This window comes from Gallus gallus, unplaced genomic scaffold (genome assembly GCF_016699485.2).
Source record: "Gallus gallus isolate bGalGal1 unplaced genomic scaffold, bGalGal1.mat.broiler.GRCg7b scaffold_59, whole genome shotgun sequence".
Classification (NCBI taxonomy): Eukaryota; Metazoa; Chordata; class Aves; order Galliformes; family Phasianidae; genus Gallus; species Gallus gallus.
This window is the reverse complement of record NW_024096011.1, coordinates 48,294-68,036: the sequence shown is the minus strand read 5'-3', so window position 1 is coordinate 68,036 and position 19,743 is coordinate 48,294. Positions and strand designations below refer to the sequence as shown.

Below are 19,743 nucleotides of genomic sequence, written 5' to 3'. Positions count from 1 at the left end.
CAAAGATGTATGAAAATTGCACTTAAATTGCATAAAAAATGAATTGAAATGCGAAAGATTTGAGTGAAATTTCAATAAAAATGGATCAAAATTAAATACTAATAATTGGTATAAAAATGGCATAAAAATTGTTTAAAAATGGCATAAAAATTTGTAGAGATGTTGCATCAAAATTACATTCAAATTGCATCAAAATAATATTAAAATTGTATCAGAATGTATAAAAACTGCACTAAAATAAATGGCATAAGATCTGCATGAATGTGTAATAAGATTTGTGTTAAAATGTACCAGAATTACCTAAAAAATGTTTTAATATGGCATTAAAAATTGCATAGACGTTGCTTATAAATTACCTCCGAATTGCATCAAAATGATATTAAAAGTTATATTAAAATGTGTAAAAACTGCCTTACAGTTGCAGAAAAAAATCGGGAAGGGCCGATTTTGCTGTGTTTTTTTGCATTTTCTGCCCCCAAAAAGCTGAGCTTCCGCATTCTGCCCATTCATTTGCTCAACCACAATCCCTAACGAACCCGGTGCTTCGTTATTAATTGCACTGCCGCTCACCTCCACTCCGGTGTCCCAGTCAACGGAGTCATTGACCACTACGTTGGGATAATCCGGCCAGACCTAAAAGGAGGAAAAATGTGTTAAAATCATAATTATATTTTAATTTATATGAACGACGTCGTCAACACACAATGCAATAAATTAGGATTCGCTGCTGAATTTCAGTGGTGGAAAAGAAAACTGAATGTTCTTCAGTTGGAAGCGCCCGGTATTGGATGTTAAGGGGGTGTTGGATGGGTTTAACCCAAACCTGAGGCTGGAATTGGAATTTTGGTGTGAAATCCCCCGATTTGGTCATTATGGAGATACCTTCCCAAGGATGATGTCCTCAGAGTTGGGCCACTTGATGAAGACATCCTTCTCCCTTCCCCTCGTGAAGGCGAGGTAATCGGTTTCGTTTGCCGATATGGCCGGGTCCTGGGCAGGGCAGTGGGGGGTGGGGAAAAGAAATAATGTCATTTTGGGGGGGCTCAACGGGCAGAAATCTGAATTTTGTGGGGATTGGAAGCGGTGCTCACCAGGATGGGGATGTATCTCATCCCTTCTGCACGGATTTTATTGATGAGCTCCGGTAGACCGGAGAAGCGCGGGCTCAGCTTGAAGTCCAGCTGGCGCTCCAGGTAATCGATGTCCGTGTACTGCACGTCCTGGTGAAAGAAAAAACACCCCCCCCCCCAAAAAAAAAAGGGCTTTTTGGGGGTCATTTCCTCCACGACATCAAAATGAGGCAGAAAACCCGGATTTTGGGGATCGTGCAAGTGGGATTTGGGGTGGCTCGAAGGTGTTTTCTGATGGATGCACACAGATTTCCCATTCTGGAATCCAGATTCAGGATTGAGAAATCCAGCAAAATTTGTTGCTCAGGTGGAAATTCAGATCTTGGAGCTAAAAACCACCAGAATTGTGCAAATTTACACTGAAATACATCCATATATTCAGTGCTCCATTTTTGACATTCCTCGCTCCGTAATTTGACATTAATTATCTGGAAAATGAGAGCCGGGTTTAATTAAAGGGTAATTTCGTGAAAAATTTAAGCTATAGAATGAATTATGGGAAAAAAATGGACTGCAGAATGAATTATGGAAAATTGTAATTATAGAGTTAATTATGGAAAATGTCAAGTATAGAATTAATTAAGGGGAAAAAAAGCTATCAGTTAATAATGGAGAATTTTAAATGTAGAATTAATCATTTCAGGCATTTTAAAATTATAGAATGAATTGTGGACAGTTTGAACCATTGAATGAATTATGGAGAAAATCAACTATAGAATGAATTACAGAAAAAAAAAAAAAAACCCTACAGAATAAATTAGGGGAAAAAATAGACACGGAATTAATTATGAAAAGAATAAACTCATGTAGATGTAGAGTCAATGATGGAAATTTCTACCTATAGAATTAATTATGGAAAAAAGTAACCATGGAAGCAAAAAATTAAAGATGGAAACGTTTAACTGCAGAATTAATGATGGAAAAATTTAACAACAGAATGAATTGTGGGAAGATTTAATTACGGGAAGATTTAATTTCATTAAGAATGAAATACAGAATTTTGTAACTGCTGAATGAGAAAAACCAACTACAGAATTAATTATTGAAAATGTTAATGCTAGGATTAATTAAAGAAATTTTAAATAGCAGAAGTAATTACAGTATTTCCTTCACCGTTTTCAAGTTAGGCAGTGTCAAAGGAGCTGCAAAGTTCCCCAGTTTTCCCAAACTTCCCCAAATTTGGGTGGACGTACGTAGGGTATTCGGGCTGCCTTCATGCCCTCCACCAGCTGGGCGATTTCGGTGTCGTTCTCATAACCATAACGGCACAGCTGGAATCCCAGCGCCCAGTAGGGCGGCATCACCGGCCGCCCCACCAGCTGCAGAAGCGGCAAATAAAACCAAAAATGAGTGAAAATGAAGCAACAACCCCCAAATTCGGGGAGGGGTGATTGTAGTGGGGGGGTTGTACCTCAGTGTATTGCTGAACGACGACCTCTGGTGTCGGACCCAGAACGACATAGAAGTCCAAAATCCCCCCAATTGTGCGGTAGGTGAGAGCTGGCGTGGGCTGGAACGTTACATCTGAAAATATAGGCAACAAATGCCCAAATTGGCCAAAATCTCCCCCCCAGAATTGTGGAATGTTGAAAAAATGAAACAAATCATTTATTTTTTTCCCTACCCATTCCATTGCTGTTGAGCAAGAGGACTCCATGGGCGTTGCCATCTTCTTCCAGACCCATGTAGAATGGCTGGACACCGTACGAATTCAGCTTGTACTGAAAAAGAAGGATTTCCCATAGAAATGGCGCTGCAAATATCAGGTTGTTTGCATCCACCAACAAATTCTGTTGGAAATCAACTGAAATATTGTGGTAAACATTGACCACGGGCACCAAATTGTGTCGGCCCCAGATTTTGTTGTTATCAAACGTTGTGGTCATCAAACGCTGTGGTCATCAAATTATATCGGCCCCCTATTTTGTTGTCATCAAATGTTATGGTCATCAAATTATATCAGTCCCATCTTGTGTTGTCATCAAACGTTGTGGTCATCAAATTATATCGGTCCCATATTGTGTTATCATCAAACGTTGTGGTCATCAAATTATATCGGCCCCATATTTTGCTGTCATCAAATGTTGTGGTCATCAAATGTTGTGGTCATTAAATTATATTGGCCCCAAACTTTGTTGGCCGTGAATTTTGTTGTCATCAAACTTTACTGCCCCCCAATTCCGTCAGCACCAAATTTTGTTGGCTTCAAATTTGGTCGGCCCCAAATTTTGTCACCATCAAACTTTATCAGCCTGGAGGCGGTGTCACATTTTGTCACCTCCATATCTGAACTTCGTTAACCCCAAACTTTCGGTCAACGTACTCAAGAGGAAAGCAAACATAAAAAGAAAAATGCATTAAAATTATAAAATTAAGGTTTTAAATTCGAAAAATAGGAGTTGCGGAGGAAAATCTGAAAATTAAAATCCGGCCATTAGGATTTGAAAGTGAAAAATTAAATTAAAGGTTGAAAATTAAGATTTGAAAACCGAACTTTGACAAATCCTAAAAAAAATAGTTGTTCCTAGAAGAAAAATGTTTTCAAAGACAGGGAAGCAAATGTATTCTCGCCTCTACAGATTGCTGAAATAGGCACTTCCTAGGAGAAAACTTTTCTGAGTATTTCCAGGTAGAAACTTCTTATTTTGTCCATTTACTCGAAACAAAAATATCTTCATGTACTCAATTTTTGTGCTGGGTGTTACACATCTGATATATAAACTGTGGAATTGCCGTTAGACAGTGAGACCTTTGGAAGCGTTTGAGCTGTGCAGACTGTTACATGTGGTGGTTTGGTGAATGCCGACATAATTTTTTTTAATATTAAAATTTAATGAACCCCCCAAATTCTGCAATTTCATCAAGGTCGGACCCGAAGGTTGAGTTGTGCCTTGGTGGACAGATCCCTGTGACCAAACCAACATGGGTTGGTAGGAAGCAAAAAGCAGAAATTCCAGGGGAAAAAAAAAAAAAAAAAAAAAAGGGAAAAAGAAACCAAAAAAGGGGATTTTCACTGACCCCGGGGGGTTGGTCCCGGCTGAACATGCCCCACGTGTGCCAGTTCATGTCGCGGTGGTACTGCGTGTGCTCGGTCTCACCGAAGCCATAGAGGTATGGAGAGGGCAGGCGGGTGGAGATCTGGATGAACATATCGCTGAAGGTGAAGGTGGGCAGCTGCGAATCCCAGCTGGGGGGCGGGGGGAAGGGGGGCAGAAAGGTCAGTGTGCTTCCTCAATGAATTCTCTTCTCCCCCAGACTCCAAGTTTCTCTGAATTCTCAGCTTCTCCTCATCCGAACTGTCAGCTTCTCCTCCTCCAAATTCTCAGCTTCTCCTCTTCCCAGTTCTCAGCTTCTCCTCCTCCTGATTCCAAATTTCTCCTCCTCCTGATTCTCAGCTTCTCCCAATTCTAAACCTCTTCTCCAAATTTGTAACTCCTCCAAATTCTCAGCTTCTTCTCTTCCAAACTCCCAACTTCTTCTCTTCCAAATCCCCAGCTTCCCCTCCTCTGCATTCCAAGCTTCTCCCCCTCCTAATTCTCAACTCCTCCCCCAATTCCAAACTTCCCCAAGTTTTCGATTTCTCCACCTCTACATTCTCAGTTTCTCCCCTTCCAAATTTTAGACCTCTTCCCCTTCAAATTTCACCTTTCTCCACCTCCAAATTCCCCACCACTCACTCAAATTTCATATTTCTCCTTCTCCAAATTCCAAACTTTTCCAAATTCTCAACTTCTTCTCTTTCAGGCCCCAAATTTCTCCACCTCCCAATTCCAAAACTCTCCTCCACATTCCAAACCTTTCACCCTCTATTTCTCAGCCTCTCCTGCAAATTCCAAACCTCTTTTTCAAATTCCAACCCCCCTCTTCAAATTCTAAACTTCTTCAAGTTCTCCATTTCCTCTTCAAATTCTAACTCCCCTCTTCGAGTTCTAAAACTCCTCCTCAAATTCTATATTTCCTGTTCAAATTCTAAGTTCCCTTCCCAGCTTCTACACATCTCCACACCTCCTCTTCAAATTCTTAACTCCTTCACATCGTGAATTTCCCCCTTCGAATTCTAAACTTCTCCAAATTCGAAACCACCCCCTTCGAATTCTAAATCCCTTTGGATTCCATGAAATGAGTGTTGCTTACATGACGGTCCCGGTGCTCCTGCGGCGGATCTGGATCCCAAAGGGTTTGGTCTGAACGCTGACGTCGTAGAGGCGGCGCTCAATGGAGCTCGTGGGAGTGCTGGGGAGGTTGAGTGGCACCGGCACCTCGTAGCGTTTATTGGCGTAGTCATCAATCTGGGCAGGGGAAACGGATTTGTTTTAATCACACTAAATGCCAAAGGAAAGGAAAATATATATATATATAAAGGAGCAACTCGTGTTTGTGGGGATCTGGGGTAAAAATAGTGAAAACTGCTCCATGGGGTCATGTCGGCTGATAGAAGTGGATTTATGGACTGGAAGATTTCAAGTCAGACTGAGTTGTTCAAAATCTTGCCAGTAATAACAAGAATTATGATAAAATACACATATAGGAGTAAATTTGCGGGCAGAAGTGCTTTCTTTCGATATATGTTCTGTCTTAAATTGCTTTAAAATCCTTATGTCAGAGAAGCCAAAATTGCTGACAATGGGGCAGCAAAAACTGACAAAAATACATCGTTCATAAAACCTTAAATCGGCAGAAATTCACCACCATCCAACCTCAGAATCAGCAAAAATTGATCACCCACAGGACACAAAAACTGATGAAAATGCATCGTCCGTAGAAGTGAAAAATTGACAAAGTTGTATCACATACGGAACCCCAAATTGGCCGAAAATTGTTTGCCAGTAGAATAAAAAAATGGGGGGAAACGCACTGCAAATAGAATCCAACACTGGTGGGAACACATCGCCCATCAAACCCAAAAGCGTGTCACATAGTGAACCCCAAATTGGCCAAACTGCTTCACACGGAGAAGACAAAAATTGGCCCCAAAGTATCACCCTATAGAAACCAAAGTTGACAAAACCACATCACCCGTAGAAGTCACTGATGGAAATGGGTCGCCCATAGAACCCAAAATTGGCAAAAAAGAATGCATTGCACGTAGAACACAATGATTGATGAAAACACATTGCCCATGGAAGCGAAAAACTGACCAAGACTTACCATGGAGAACCCCAATTTGTCAAAAATGTGTCAATTTTAGGCCCCCAATTGGCCAACATTCATCACCCGATAGAAACCAGCATTGATAAAACCTCATCGCTCATAGGATCTGTCATTGGTGGGAATGGGTCACCCATAGAGCCCCAAATTGGTGAAAATATGTCACATACAGAACATAAAAGCTGATGAAAACGCATCGCCCGTGGAATCCGTTATCGGTGGAAATGAGTTGCCCATAGAACCCAGAATTGGCAAAAGTGCCCATGGAGCACAAAAACCAATGGAAACGCATCGCCCGTTGAACCCAACACCGCTGAAAAGATGCCGTCCATGAGAGCACACCTTGAACTGCAGGAGGTGGTCGCTGTGGTGGATGACCTGGAGGCGCAGGGTGCCAATGGGGGTGGTGGACCTCTGGGTGCCCCCAGTGCTGGCGGTGCTGAGGGTGACGTTGGCCTCCAGCCCCCAGGGGGTGTAGCGCAGCTCCGACACCGAGTAGTTGTTGTCGGCGCTGCTGTAGTAGCAGTAGGGGATGTCCAGTGGGGATGTGTTCTCCTATGGGAGGGGGGGGGTGGGGGGGGGGGGAAGGAAGGGGGAAGAATTTATCTGAGAATTCCAGAATTCTCATTTTTAGTGCATCGTGCGGAGTTGGGTGGAGAAAAGTGAAACTGTGATTTTCATTCACTGATTTGTTTTAGCATCGGGGATTTGAAAGGGGAGGGGAGGGGGAAGGGGAAGGGGAAGGGAAGGGGAAGGGAAGGGGAAGGGAAGGGGAAGGGAAGGGACAAATTGATGAAGTGAAATAAAATGAAATAAAATAGAGAATAATCGGATAAAGGAGGAGGAGGAGGAAGAGGAGGAGGATGAGGATGATGAGGAGGAAGGCCGCCCACCTCCCATACACAGCCGCGCTGCTCACACGCCTCCCGCGTTGCTCCGCTCTCGGGGTGGCAGTCGAACCTCTGGGCGGTGCTGGAGCTCAGCACCCAGCGCAGCGTGTAGGCAGAGCCCAGCGCCAGCTGCAGCCCCGTGATCAGCGCCACCTGCCGGCGGTAACGAGCTCGGGTTAATTAGCTTAATGAGGCCGTCCTCGTTTTGCTTCATTAGGGTGGGAAAAAAGGTTTTCCCGGCATTTCATGCGCTGTTGGTTTTATAAAGGGGGAGTTTTTCTTCTCAAAATGGGAATCTTCCCTTTGAAAATATGATTCTTGTTTTCAAAATGGGGATCTTTGTGTCTCAGCGATGTCACCGTTTTCAAAATGGGAGTTTTCCTTCTCAGAATGGGGATATCCTTCCTCCCAAAATGGGAATCTTCCTCTCCAAAATGTGGGATCTTTCTTCCCAAAATGGGAACCTTCTCAAAATGGGAACCTTTCCTTCTCAAAATGGGAATATCTTTCCTCCCAAAATGGGTATCTTTCTTCCCAAAATGGGAATCTTCCTTCTGAAAATACGAATCTTTTTAAAATGGGAATATTTACTTCTCAGAATGGGGACATCCTTCCTCCCAAAATGGGGATCTGTCTTCTCAAAAGGGGTATTTTTCCTTCTGAAAATATGAATCTTATTTTCAAAATGGGAATTTTCCTTCTCAAGTTGGGAGCATCCTTCCTCCCAAAATGGGAATCTTCCTTTCCAAAACGTGGGATCTTTCTTCCCCAAACGGGAAATATTTATGAGATGGGAATCTTTCCTCTCCAAACTGGGAACATTTTGTGCTCAAAATGGGCACATTTTGAAAATGGGATCTCAGAATGGGAATATCTTTCCTCCCCTTCTTTAACAATCAAACCCCAACTTCCTCCCACTGCCGCCCAATTTCCCCGTTTCCCATCATTTCACCCCACATTTTTGCTCATTCTTTCCCAGCTCTTCACCATTTAATTCCATTTTTACCCACTATTTAACACTTACATCCCAATTCCCCCCCTTCTTTAACACTCAAACCCCAATTTCCTCCCGTCACTGCCCAATTTCCCCGTTTCCCATCATTTCACCCCACTTTTTTCTCGTTCTTTCCCACTCAAACCCCATTTCCCCCCTTCTTCATCCCCATTTCCCGACCTTTTCGGTGGGTTTGTAGGTGATGTTGTGAGAGGAGCTCAGCACGACGTTGTTCTGCAGCACCGTCAGCTCCGTCAGCTCCTGCTGCAGCCCCAGGATGCGGATCTCCTCAAACCTCAGCTGGTTGGGGTCGCTGTAGCCGCTGTTGGTGACGTTCATGTGGAGCTCATTCTGCGGAGCAGCAGCACATGGGAGAACCAACACTTTCATTGTAAGTTATGTATAATGGATATAATTATGGATGTGTTATATATGTTGTATTTGTATGCTATGTACTATGTACGTAATATAATATATAGTATATAGTATATAATATATAATACATAATATATAATGTATAATGTATAATGTATAATATATAATATATACGATATATACTATATATAATATACTATATTATACTATAATATATATTATACGCACAATATAACATAACATAGCATAACATAATATAATTTAACATGTATATTATATTATATATTATATGCAACATACTATATGCAATACACTATATACTATACTATAATATTATATTTTATATATATATATTTATATACTAATATATAATGTATATATTATACTATATACTATAGTATAGTATATATATACTCCCTCTATATATATGTATATATATATATATACTTACAAACAGTTGAAAATGCACTTTAATTATTTTGTTTCTTACTTACTTTTAATGAAAAACCCTTTCAAATTTCATTTTAATTTTTTATTCTTTTGGTTTTTGTTTTAAACTTCAAAAATTCGTTTAAAAAAAATCATGTTTCCTCCTTTAATCGATTAATTTAATTTAATTTTAAAATTTAATTTTCTTTAACTAATTAATTAATTCAAATGCAAACGATGCAAACTTACATTGGAAACTCTGAAGTCGTAGTGGACGTAAATTCCTCCCTCAATTGTACCTAAAAAGTGGGAAAAGAGATTTCTGTTGTGAAAAAAAAAAGTCTAAAATTCATTATTTTTTGACCCAGATCGCCAAAATTGTTTTATTTTCCCCAAATTTGGGTCATTTTTCGTTCTTCCCTTTCTGGCTGAAAAAATAAAACCAACCAATCCAACACATTTTACTTCTGCCCCCCAAAAGCACAAAAAAAACCACCATTTCTGCCAAATAATGTCAGCAAAAACACAAAACACTGAAATTCTGATGAAGAAACAATCACAATTTTGCCAAAAAAGGAAAAAAAAATCACTTTCTTTCATCAAATTTACTATTTCTGCAAAAATAAAAAAAATAAAAAAAACCCACCAACCCCATATTAACATTTTCTTCCCAAACAGAAAATCCCAATTTTTGCAAAAAAAAAAAAAAAAAATCACTATTTCCTCAAAAAAAATCGCTTCGTTTCTGACCTAAAAAAAAAAAAAAAAAACTCAACACAATCTCTGGAAAATGTCTCTTTACAGTATCCCAGAATCCCAAGGTTTGGAAAGACCTAAGAGGATATCCATCTGTCCGTCCATCCATCCGTCCATCCATCCGTCCATCATCCATCCATCCCTCCGTCCATCCATCCATCTGTCTATCCATCAGTCCGTCCATCCATCCATCCATCCGTCTGTCCATCCATCCGTCTGTCCGTCCATCCGTCCATCTGTCTGTCCGTCCATCCATCCATCTATCCATCCATCCGTTCATTCGTTCATCCATCCATCCATCCATTCGTCCATCCATCCATCCATCCGTCCATCCATCCATCTGTCCGTCACCCATCCATCCATCCGTCCATCCATCCATCTGTCCGTCTATCCACCCATCCATCCATCCATCCGTCCATCCATCCGTCTGTCCATCCGTCCGTCCATCCATCCATCCATCCATCCATCCACCTGTCTGTCCATCCATCCACCTGTCTATTCATCCACCCATCCATCCATCCATCCATCCATCAGAGCTGCCATCGCTACCCACCCGTGGATTCGCCGTCGTCCCAGAAAAGCTCTCCCGCTGCTGCCCCGCTGTCGTCCAGGGCCACAATCAGCCCCAGTGCGTTCCTTCGGCTGTGGGGTGAAAAACAGAGATTTTGGGGTTCGTTTTGGGTCGTTGCGGAGGTAATTAACGCTCGTTAAGAGTTTGGAGGGGAACGGGACTCTGAAATCTGGGGGATTGAGTTGGAATGGTAAGAGTGGAGTAGGGATGGAGTAAGGATCGAATAAGGGTGTAGAAAATGTGGAGTAAAGACGGAGAAAGAGTGGAGTAGGAGAGGAGTAAGGATAGAGAAAGGGTGGAGTAAGGGTGGAGTAAAGATGGAGAAAGAGTTGAGTAAGGGTGGAGTAAGGATAGAGAAAGAGTGAAGTAAGAGTGGAGTAAGGATAGAGTATAAATTGAGTACTGGAGTAGTAAGAATGGAGTAAGGAATGAAGTAGGAGTAGAGTAAGGATTGAGCCTAGATTGAGAATGGGTATAGTAATGATGGTATAGGAAACAGAGTAAGAGTGGGGCAGAGTTGTAGTAAGGATTGAGTAAGAGCGTAGTAAGGGTGGAGTAAAGATGGAGAAGGAGTGTAGTAAGGGTGGAGAAAGGATAGAGAAATAGTGGAGTAAAAGTGGAGTAGAAGTGCACTAAGGGGGGAGAAAGGATGGACAAAGTGTCGTTAAGAATGGCGTAAAGAAGGAGTAAATGTGTAGCAAGGGTGTAGTAAGGATGGAGTATAAATTGAGTACAGGTGTAGTAAGAATCGAGTAAGGAATGGAGTGAGAATGGAGTAAGGATTGAGCATAGATTGAGAATGGGTGTAGTGACAATGGTGTGAGAAGCAGAGTGAGAGTGGAGTAAGGAGGGAGAAGGAGTGTAGAAAGGGTGGAATAAGGATGGAGAAAGAGGGGAGTAAAGATGGAGTAAGAGTGTAGTAAGGGAGGAGAAAGGATGGAGAAAAAGTGCAGGTAAGAATGGAGCAACCGTGTAGCAGGGATGGAATATGGATGGAATATAAACTGAGTACAGGTGTAGTAAGAATGGAGTAAGAGTGGAGTAAGGATTGAGCCAAGACTGAGTATGGTTGTAGTAATGATGTCATAAGGAACAGAGGAGGAGTGGAGTAAGGATGGAGTAAGGATGGAGTTAGGATGGAATAGGAGTGTAGTAAGGATTGAGTAAAGATGGAGAATGAGTGTAGTAAGGGAGGAGAAAGGATGGAGAATGAGTGTAGTTAAGAATTGAGTAAAGATGGAGGAAGAGTGTAGTAAGGGTGGAGTAAGGATGGAGTATACATTGGGTACAGGCGTAGTAAGGATGGAGTAGGGATTGAGCATAGATGGAGAATGTGGTAATGATGGCGTAAGAAACAGAAAAGGTGGAGTAAGGAAGGAGTACAGACAGTAATGATGGAGTAAGGAATGGAGTAGGAGCGTAGTAAGGGAGGAGTAAAGGTGGAGTAGAGGTGTAGTAAGGATGTGGTAAGGATGGAATAAGGATGAAGTAAAGGGGGCGTAGTAAGGAATGGTGAAGAGGAGGGTACCATAGTAAGGGCAGAGTAGTGATGCCACCAAATAATAGAAACTCAACACCCTCCCCCTCCCCAAAAAAGCCCCATTTCCCCCCAAATTTGGGGCAAAAACCGCCGTGTTTGGGGGCAGCACCTGGAGACAGTGGTGGTGTTGGGGCGCTGGGTGGGCACCACGTAGCCCCCCCTCAGGTGCAGCCCCATTTTGTCAGCGGGGAGGTACAGCTCTGCACTCTGCCTGCGGAACGAGATCCTGGCTCCCTAATTGGGGACAAAAACAGAGATTTTGGGTACATTACACTCTGCAGGCTGAACTCCTCGATTTACCCTTTTTTTTTTCCAAGTCATTCTACAATTTTTCAATATTTTTCCTATATTTTCCCCCATAGTTTTTCTTTTTTCTCCTTTTTTTTCCCCATTCCCCCCCCTTTTTCCTATTTCCCCCCCTTTTTTTTCCCATTTCTCCCTTTTTTCCCCATTTTTTCTATTTATTTCATTTTTTCCATCTGTTAATTTCAAATATGTTCCATTTTTTTTCATTTTTCCCCAATTCTTTCCAAATTTTGCCCATTTTTCCAATGTTTTCCAGATTTTTTCCATTTTTTTTCCATTTTTCCAATTTCTTTCATCTTCTCTCATTTTTTTTCATTTTCCTCCTTATTTTTCCATTTCCCCCCATTTCCCCATTTTCTTTTTCTTTTTTTCCCATTTTTCCAACTTTTTCCATTCTTTTTCAACTTTTTTTCCCCATTTTGCCCATTATTTTTCAATTTTTTCCATTTTCCCCATTTTTTCCAACCTTTTCCCAGTGTTTCCCATTTTCTCCCAATTGTCAAATTCTCCCATTTTTTTTCTAAAAACGTTCCTTTTTCATTTCATTCCAATTCTTCCATATTTTCCTTTTTTTCCCCTTTTTTTCCCAATTTTCTGACTTTTTTTTTTACCCCTTTTTCCTATTATCTTCATTTTTCCATTTCTTCCTTTTTCCCTACTTCATGTTTCATAATTTTTCCATACTTTCCCAATTCTTTCCATATTTTTCCATATTCTCCCTTTTTTTCCCCCCAAATGCTTCCATTTTTTCCTAACCTATTCCGATCCCAAATCCTTCTCCATCTTTCATTTCTTATAACATCTCAACACTTTGCCATCTGCAGCCACAAAGGGAACCCACCACAAATCACCTGATAATGACCCCAAACCGGGATTTCTCTGTGTTTTGTTACCAAAATTGGGGGTTTGTGAGCTGTCCCATTTACTCACTGTTTCATAATCATACCACACAGCATCCGGGATGTACGCTTGGATCACCTCCACCCCCTGAAAGGCAAACAGCGAGAAAAAAAATCAATCCAAAATTTCCCCCCCAAAAAATGGGCAAAAAATTCCAAATTTTCCAAAAATTTCAAAGCTGTGAACAGTTTTAACAATTTTTAAGCATCGTAAACAGTCTTACAAAATTTTAATGTATTTTTACAAGCTTTTAAAGGCATTTTAAAAGCGGTTTTTGAAATCCTTGAAAATTTTTTGAACAGTTTTAAACATTTCTTTGCACTTCTTTATGATTTTTAAACGATTTTCAGCCACTTAAGAAACTGAAATATTTTCAGCATGAGGAGAAAATGGGAATTTTAAAAAGGAGAAAATGGAAATATTTAAAGAGGAGAAAACAGAAATTTCTAAAGAGGACAAACTGGAAACTTCTTAAGGAGGGAAAATGGAAATTTCAACGGAGAAAAAAACAGAAATTCCAAAAGAGAGAACATGGAAAACGTTAAAGGGGAAGAAATGGAAATTTCCATTGAGATCTGAATCCTGATCAAATCACATCAAGATCCGAAGCCCCAAATAATCCCAAATGACCCCGAAAGGTCCCATATAATCCCGAATAATCCCAAATAATCCCAATTAATCCCACAGAGAAGAGCAGCGACACCTACCGGGTCCATCACCGGGGTGATGAGCAACGCGGGGCCCCACAGGAACTGCTGGTCTATGTCCCACGTGGCTTCATCTGAGTAAAACCTGAACAAACGAGAGGGATTCATTAACGCTAATTGCAATTAGCACTGGTGTAATGGGATGGTTTGGGTCGGAGGGACGTCAGGTTGCTCAAAACCCCAACCAACGCTCCGCCCCCCCTCCAAAATAATAGATTTCTCCCTTTTTGCTTTTCAGAAATGTTCCGTTTGATTCAGAAATCCCGAAAATGTGGGAATTCATAGGAAGAAGAAAAAGGGGAGGGGGGGAAGGGGGAGGGGTTGGGACTGACTCGTGCACGAGGGGCCGTGCCACCGTGTCCCCCTGCGTGTGTGCTTTGTAGAAGAGGGTGTAGAGGTACGGCAGCAGCGTGTAGCGGATATTCAGGTAATGGATGGAGGACGACACCAAAATGGAGTCGGCGCCGAAGTAGGCAGGATCCTGGGGCTGGAAAGAGAGAAATGGGGATTTTTAGGGTTTTTTGGTACGAGTCGGGGGCAAAGAGCGCGGTTTGGTGCGTGAAGAAAGATTTGGGGTGAAATGGGGAGTTATGGGGTGGAAATTACGGGGAATGAGTTTGGTGTCGGATGTATTTCAGCTGTGGGAAAATGGAAGGTGTGGAATTAACACCAAATATTCAGGGGAAAGGGGGTTCCTAAATGGGGGTTTCTAAAGAGGAGAAAATGGAAATTTCAATGGAGAGGAAATGGAGATTTTGAAAGAGAGGAGGTGGGAATTTCATTGGAGAAAAAGAAGGAAATTTTGAACAAGAGAAAATGGAAGTTTCCAAAGAGGAGAAAACAGAAATTTCACTGGGGAGAAAACAGAAATAAGTTGCCCCAATTTCAAATCGGTTTCACTGACCTACAGGGGTAGGAACTGAATGTCACAATTTCATTCACAGCGTTGAGATACAGTGGTGGAAACTGCAGGGTTTGGTGGCACTTACGGAGCAGAGTTCGGTGTTGTGGTTCCGGGAGAAGGGGTAAAATGCCCCCACCTGCATCCAGCGCCGGCACAGCTCCTCCGTCGTGTTCTCAAAGAACCCACAGATGTCAGCGCCGACCTTAAACGGGGAGCAAAGCACGAAATAAAATAGGAACGAAGAAACCAAAACAGACAAACATTAAAAAAAAAACCAACCATATTCATTAAAAAAAAAAAAACAGGATTTCAAAACTTCAAATCCCAGCTTTCAAATCCCAACTTTCAAATCCCAACTTTCAAATTCCGAATTCCAAATTCCGAATTCCAAATTCCGAATTCCAAATTCCGAATTCCAAATTCCGAATTCCAAATTCCGAATTCCAAATTCCGAATTCCAACTTTCAAATCCCAACTTTCAAATTCTGAATTTCAAATTCCAATTTTCGAAATCCTATTTTCAAAATCCAAATTTCAGAAGCCGATTCTCTACACCCGATTTTCAAAACCCGAATTTCTAAACCTCAGCATGTCAAAACCCAAATTATTTCAAAACCCGAGTTTCAAAATATTTTTTTTCACAATCCGAATTTCAAACTCTGCATTTCAAAATCCATATTTTTTTTTTTTTAAGCCCAAATATAAAACTCGGATTTTCAAAATCCAATGATCCAAATCCAAATACCAAACCCAGTTTTCAAAACCCGGAGTTCAAAATCGAATGATCGAAACTCAGTTTTCAAATCCAATTTTCAAAACCAAATTTTCAAAAGCCAAATTCCAAAGCCCAATTTTCAGAATTTCAAATTTCAAAATCCCATTTTCAAAACCCAGTTTTCAAAACCCAAATTCTGAAGCCCAGATTTCAAAACCCAAATTTCAAAATTTCAGATTTCAAAACCCAATTTTCGAAACCCAGTTTTCAAAACCTGAATTCTGAAGCCCAAATTTCAGAACCAATTTCAAATTTTCAAAATCCAATTTTCAAAACCTGGTTTTCAAAACCTGAATTCTGAAGCCCAAATTTCGAAGCCCAAACTTCAAAATCCACACTTCAAGATTTCAAAATACAAAACCCAATTTTCAAAAGCCGGTTTTCAAACTTCCGGGCTTCAAAATACAACTTTCAGAAATCCAATTTCCCAAATCCAAATTTCAGAACTCGGACTTCAAAATGGAATTGGGGTGAAATGAAACTGTCTTTGAAGGTCATTCCGTGATCCGAAGAGGTTCATACGGATGGATTTATGCATGTCAGCTCTCACAGATCGGTTAAAGGTTACCAAAACCCACTGATTTCGTACATAGGGGATCCCAAAGAGCCCGAATTCCAGCATTCCTGGGATCGACCACTTCAGCTGATCCCACGACGCCGTGTTGTCCCCCAGCCAATGCCCCGAGTACTTCCCCGACCCCACAAACGTCGACCTCGAGAGGAGGAAACTTCGTTTGCCAGGAAACAAAGTTTCGATGGCCCTGAAAAACAAACAGACAAACAAAAAATGCCTCAGAAAGGCAGAATTAGGTAAAAAAATTCAAAGGATATTGAGTCGTTGCCAGCAGCACTTGCAGCTTTCAAGGCTTCCAAACATTTCAATTCAAATTTCAACGTGAATTTGGAATATTTCAACTCAAATCTCAAGGCGAATTTCAAACGTTTCAAGTCAAACTTTGATGTGAATTTGAAACATTTTGACTCAGATTTCAATCTGGGCTTGAAACCTTTTGACCCAAATTTCCAACATCCATTCAGGTTTCAAGGAACAAAACAAAACAACTCAATTCAAAGATAAATTCAATTAAAAGAAAAATCTATTTAAATTTCAACTCGAATCCTCCAAAACTTATTAAATATCAATTTAATTCGAATTTCAAAGCATCCCATTCAAGTTTCAAATCATTTCATTCAAATTCGGATCTCAGAAATTTCAGTTTAGGTTTCAGGTTTTGCAATTCAGAATTGAAAAAAAAATAATTTCCAATGTCAAAATTTACCATTCAAATTTCAATCCAAGTAATAATTACACTGCTAATAAAAACAATTACAGTCGCAAAGACTTCAGCGTGAAATTCAAAATGCCTTATTCCAATTTTAGAACATTTTCTTCAAATTTGAATTCGGATCTCAAAAATTTAATTGGAGACTTCAAAATTCACCATTCGGATTGAGGAAAATTTATCTCCAATTTCAAAAAGAAATTCAAAATATGATTCGAATTTCCATCCAAGTGTAAAAGAAAATGTTACAAACTCAAGGATTTCAATTCAGATTTCAAAACATCTCAACCTGATTTCAAAACGTTTCATTCCAATTTCAATTTGGATCTCAGGAGTTTCGGTTCAGATCGCAACATTTCCAAACCTAATTTGAAAAATTCATTTCCAGTTCCTAAATGAAATTCGGAATGCGATTCAGTTTTCCACCCAAATGTCCAAAAAAAAAACCCAACGATTAAAATCTCAAGGATTTCAATTCAGATTCTGAAGGATCTCATTCCAATTCCAGAAGATTTCATTCCAATTTCAATTCAGATCTCTAAAATTTCAGTGCGGATTTCAAAGTTTCCCATTCAGATCTCAAAATTTCCCACTCAGATCTCAAAGTATCAAAACCAGATTTGAAAATCTGATTTCCGTTTTCAAAATGGAATTCTAAATTTGATTCAAACTTCCATACACATGTAAATATTTATATAAAAGCAATTGAAACCTCAAGGATTTCGATTCGGATTTCAAACAATCTCATTCTGATTTCAAAACGTTTCATCCCAATTTCAACTCAAATTTCAAAGCTTTCCCTTCGGACCTCAAAGTTTCCAATTCGGATCTCAAAATTTCCCATTCGGGTTCATAATCACTTCCAATTTCTGACAGCAAACCGAAAGCGTGATTCCAATTTCAATTCCGACTCCCAAAGGTCCCTTCCAATCTTCCCAATTTGCGTTCCTCGTTAATTAAAATCAACCAAAATTAAGGGCAGATGTTGTACCGTGTCTTTTTGGGGGGAGGGGGAGGAATTGTCCTTACTGCTGCGTGGAGAGGATCATGGAGTACCCATAGAGGTTGTGGACGTCGTACTGACGGCCCCACTGCTGCACTGCATCCATGCACAGCGTCTTGGAGAACAGCAGCCTCTCCACCACGTCTGCCAGCAGAACCCCAATTAACTGCGGAGCTGCTAATTACAACCCCTTGCTCTCCAACCCCTCTGCGTTAAATCCTCTTATTTTAAAGCCTTCTACTTTTAAACCTCTCTTTTTCAAGCATTTTCTTCTTTTATATATATATATATATCTCCTATTTTCAAACCTCCTATTTTCAAACCTCCTATTTTCAAACCTCCTATTTTTGAACCTTTCCATTTTCAAACCTCCGATTTTTATTCTCCCATTTTTAAATCTTTCCATTTTCAAACCTTTCTATTTCAAAACCTCCTCTTTTAAAACCTCCTCTTTTAAAACCTCCTCATTTTTTAAACATTTCCATTTTCAACCCCCCTATTTTTAAACCTGTTTCAAAACCTAAATTTAAACCTCCCATTTTTACACCTCCAATTTTTAAACCTATCCATTTTTTTATCCTATTTTTAACTCATTCTGTTTTTAAACCTTTCTATTTCAAAACCTCCTAAATTTAAACCTCCTATTTTTGAACCTTCCCATTTTCAAACTTCCGATTTTTAAACCTTTCCATTTTTTATCCTATTTTCAAATCTTTCTGATTTCAAACCCTTCAGTTTCAAAGCCTCTCCGTTTCCAAACCTCTCTATTTTCAAACCGCCTATTTTAAAACCTCCTCATTTTTAAACCTTTCCATTTTCAAACCCCCTATTTTCAAACCTTTCTATTTCAAAACCTCCTAAGTTCAAACCTCCCATTTTCAAACCTTTCCATTTGCAAACCTCTTTATTTCAAAACCTCCTGATTTTCAAACCTCCCAGTTTTCAAACCTATCTTTCACGTTTCCCCACTCCAAACCCCCTCCTTTTAAACCTCATCCCAATACCCCATTTTCAAACCCTCCCATTCTCCCTTTTCTCCCCCAAGCCTTCCCTTCTCAAACTCTTCAACCCCGTCTTCGCGTTTCGACTCATCCACACTTCTCAAAACCCACAGAAAATCGGCACTGAAACCTCTCTGCATCCCTTCTGTCCCCGAAATTGGACTTTTTCACCCCAAAAACGATGGACTCACGTGGTGTGTAGGGGGGGAAGTTCCACTCGTTCTGCTCACAGCCGTTGCGGGATCCGGCCACGAAGCTCGCGGGTTCATTCATGTCCTGCATAGAGAAATGAAACCCAATCAATGGGGTAAGGATGGAAATGGGGGGGTGGGAGGGGGGGGAGGAGGGGGAAAAAAAGCCCATTTTGCATTGAAATTTCAGCTCTCCCAAATCGATGCCCCAAAATTGTCAGATGGGGAGGAAAAATAATTACGTTGCAGTAATTATAGAATATAATAATGTTATTATATAATGCAATATAATGTAATGTAATATACTGTAACATGATACAACATAATATAATATAACATAATGTAATGTAATGTAATATAAGATAATTTATATAATACAAAATAATACAAGATAATACAATATAACATAATACAGTAATGTTATAAATAATCAAAATGTGGTGGTGGTTGAGAAAAATTAAGGATTATTGTGAATTAATAAGGATAATAAGGACAATGATAATGATTATGTGTCGATTCTAACTACAAGAAGTATTATTATTAATAATGATCCATTCTGATTCCGAATAATAAAAATAAATGAAGATAATGAATATAACAAGGACAATGAAAATGTAATGAAGATAATGAAAACAATGAAGATAATGAAAATAATGAAAATATAATGAAGATAATGAGAATGTGGTGAAGATGATGAAGATAATGAAGATAATGAAGGGAATGAAAATATAACGAAGATAATGAAAGTAATGAAGATTATGAAGATAATGAAGGTAATGAAAATAACGAAGATAATGAAAATATAATGAAGATAATGGAAATAATGGAAATAATGGAAGT

General features: G+C 39.9%; 1 protein-coding gene across 2 annotated transcripts in view; it reads right to left on the bottom strand.

Moving 5' to 3' along the window:
* The window catches only part of MGAM (maltase-glucoamylase (alpha-glucosidase)), a 49,902-nt gene that overhangs the window by 11,190 nt on the left and 18,969 nt on the right, over nt 1-19,743 (bottom strand). For both annotated transcript variants that reach the window (XM_040657176.2, XM_040657177.2), the window contains 21 exons: nt 18,904-18,988; nt 17,738-17,855; nt 16,015-16,186; nt 14,736-14,852; nt 14,079-14,233; nt 13,747-13,831; nt 13,070-13,126; nt 11,943-12,067; nt 10,276-10,364; nt 9,216-9,265; nt 8,343-8,513; nt 7,172-7,321; nt 6,621-6,833; nt 5,265-5,419; nt 4,149-4,317; nt 2,755-2,851; nt 2,542-2,654; nt 2,324-2,449; nt 1,092-1,220; nt 883-990; nt 571-633 (listed from right to left, as the gene is read on the bottom strand). In XM_040657176.2, coding sequence (XP_040513110.1) covers nt 571-633; nt 883-990; nt 1,092-1,220; nt 2,324-2,449; nt 2,542-2,654; nt 2,755-2,851; nt 4,149-4,317; nt 5,265-5,419; nt 6,621-6,833; nt 7,172-7,321; nt 8,343-8,513; nt 9,216-9,265; nt 10,276-10,364; nt 11,943-12,067; nt 13,070-13,126; nt 13,747-13,831; nt 14,079-14,233; nt 14,736-14,852; nt 16,015-16,186; nt 17,738-17,855; nt 18,904-18,988 — 2,547 coding nt within the window. The remainder of the gene's footprint in view (nt 1-570; nt 634-882; nt 991-1,091; nt 1,221-2,323; nt 2,450-2,541; nt 2,655-2,754; nt 2,852-4,148; nt 4,318-5,264; nt 5,420-6,620; nt 6,834-7,171; nt 7,322-8,342; nt 8,514-9,215; nt 9,266-10,275; nt 10,365-11,942; nt 12,068-13,069; nt 13,127-13,746; nt 13,832-14,078; nt 14,234-14,735; nt 14,853-16,014; nt 16,187-17,737; nt 17,856-18,903; nt 18,989-19,743) is intronic.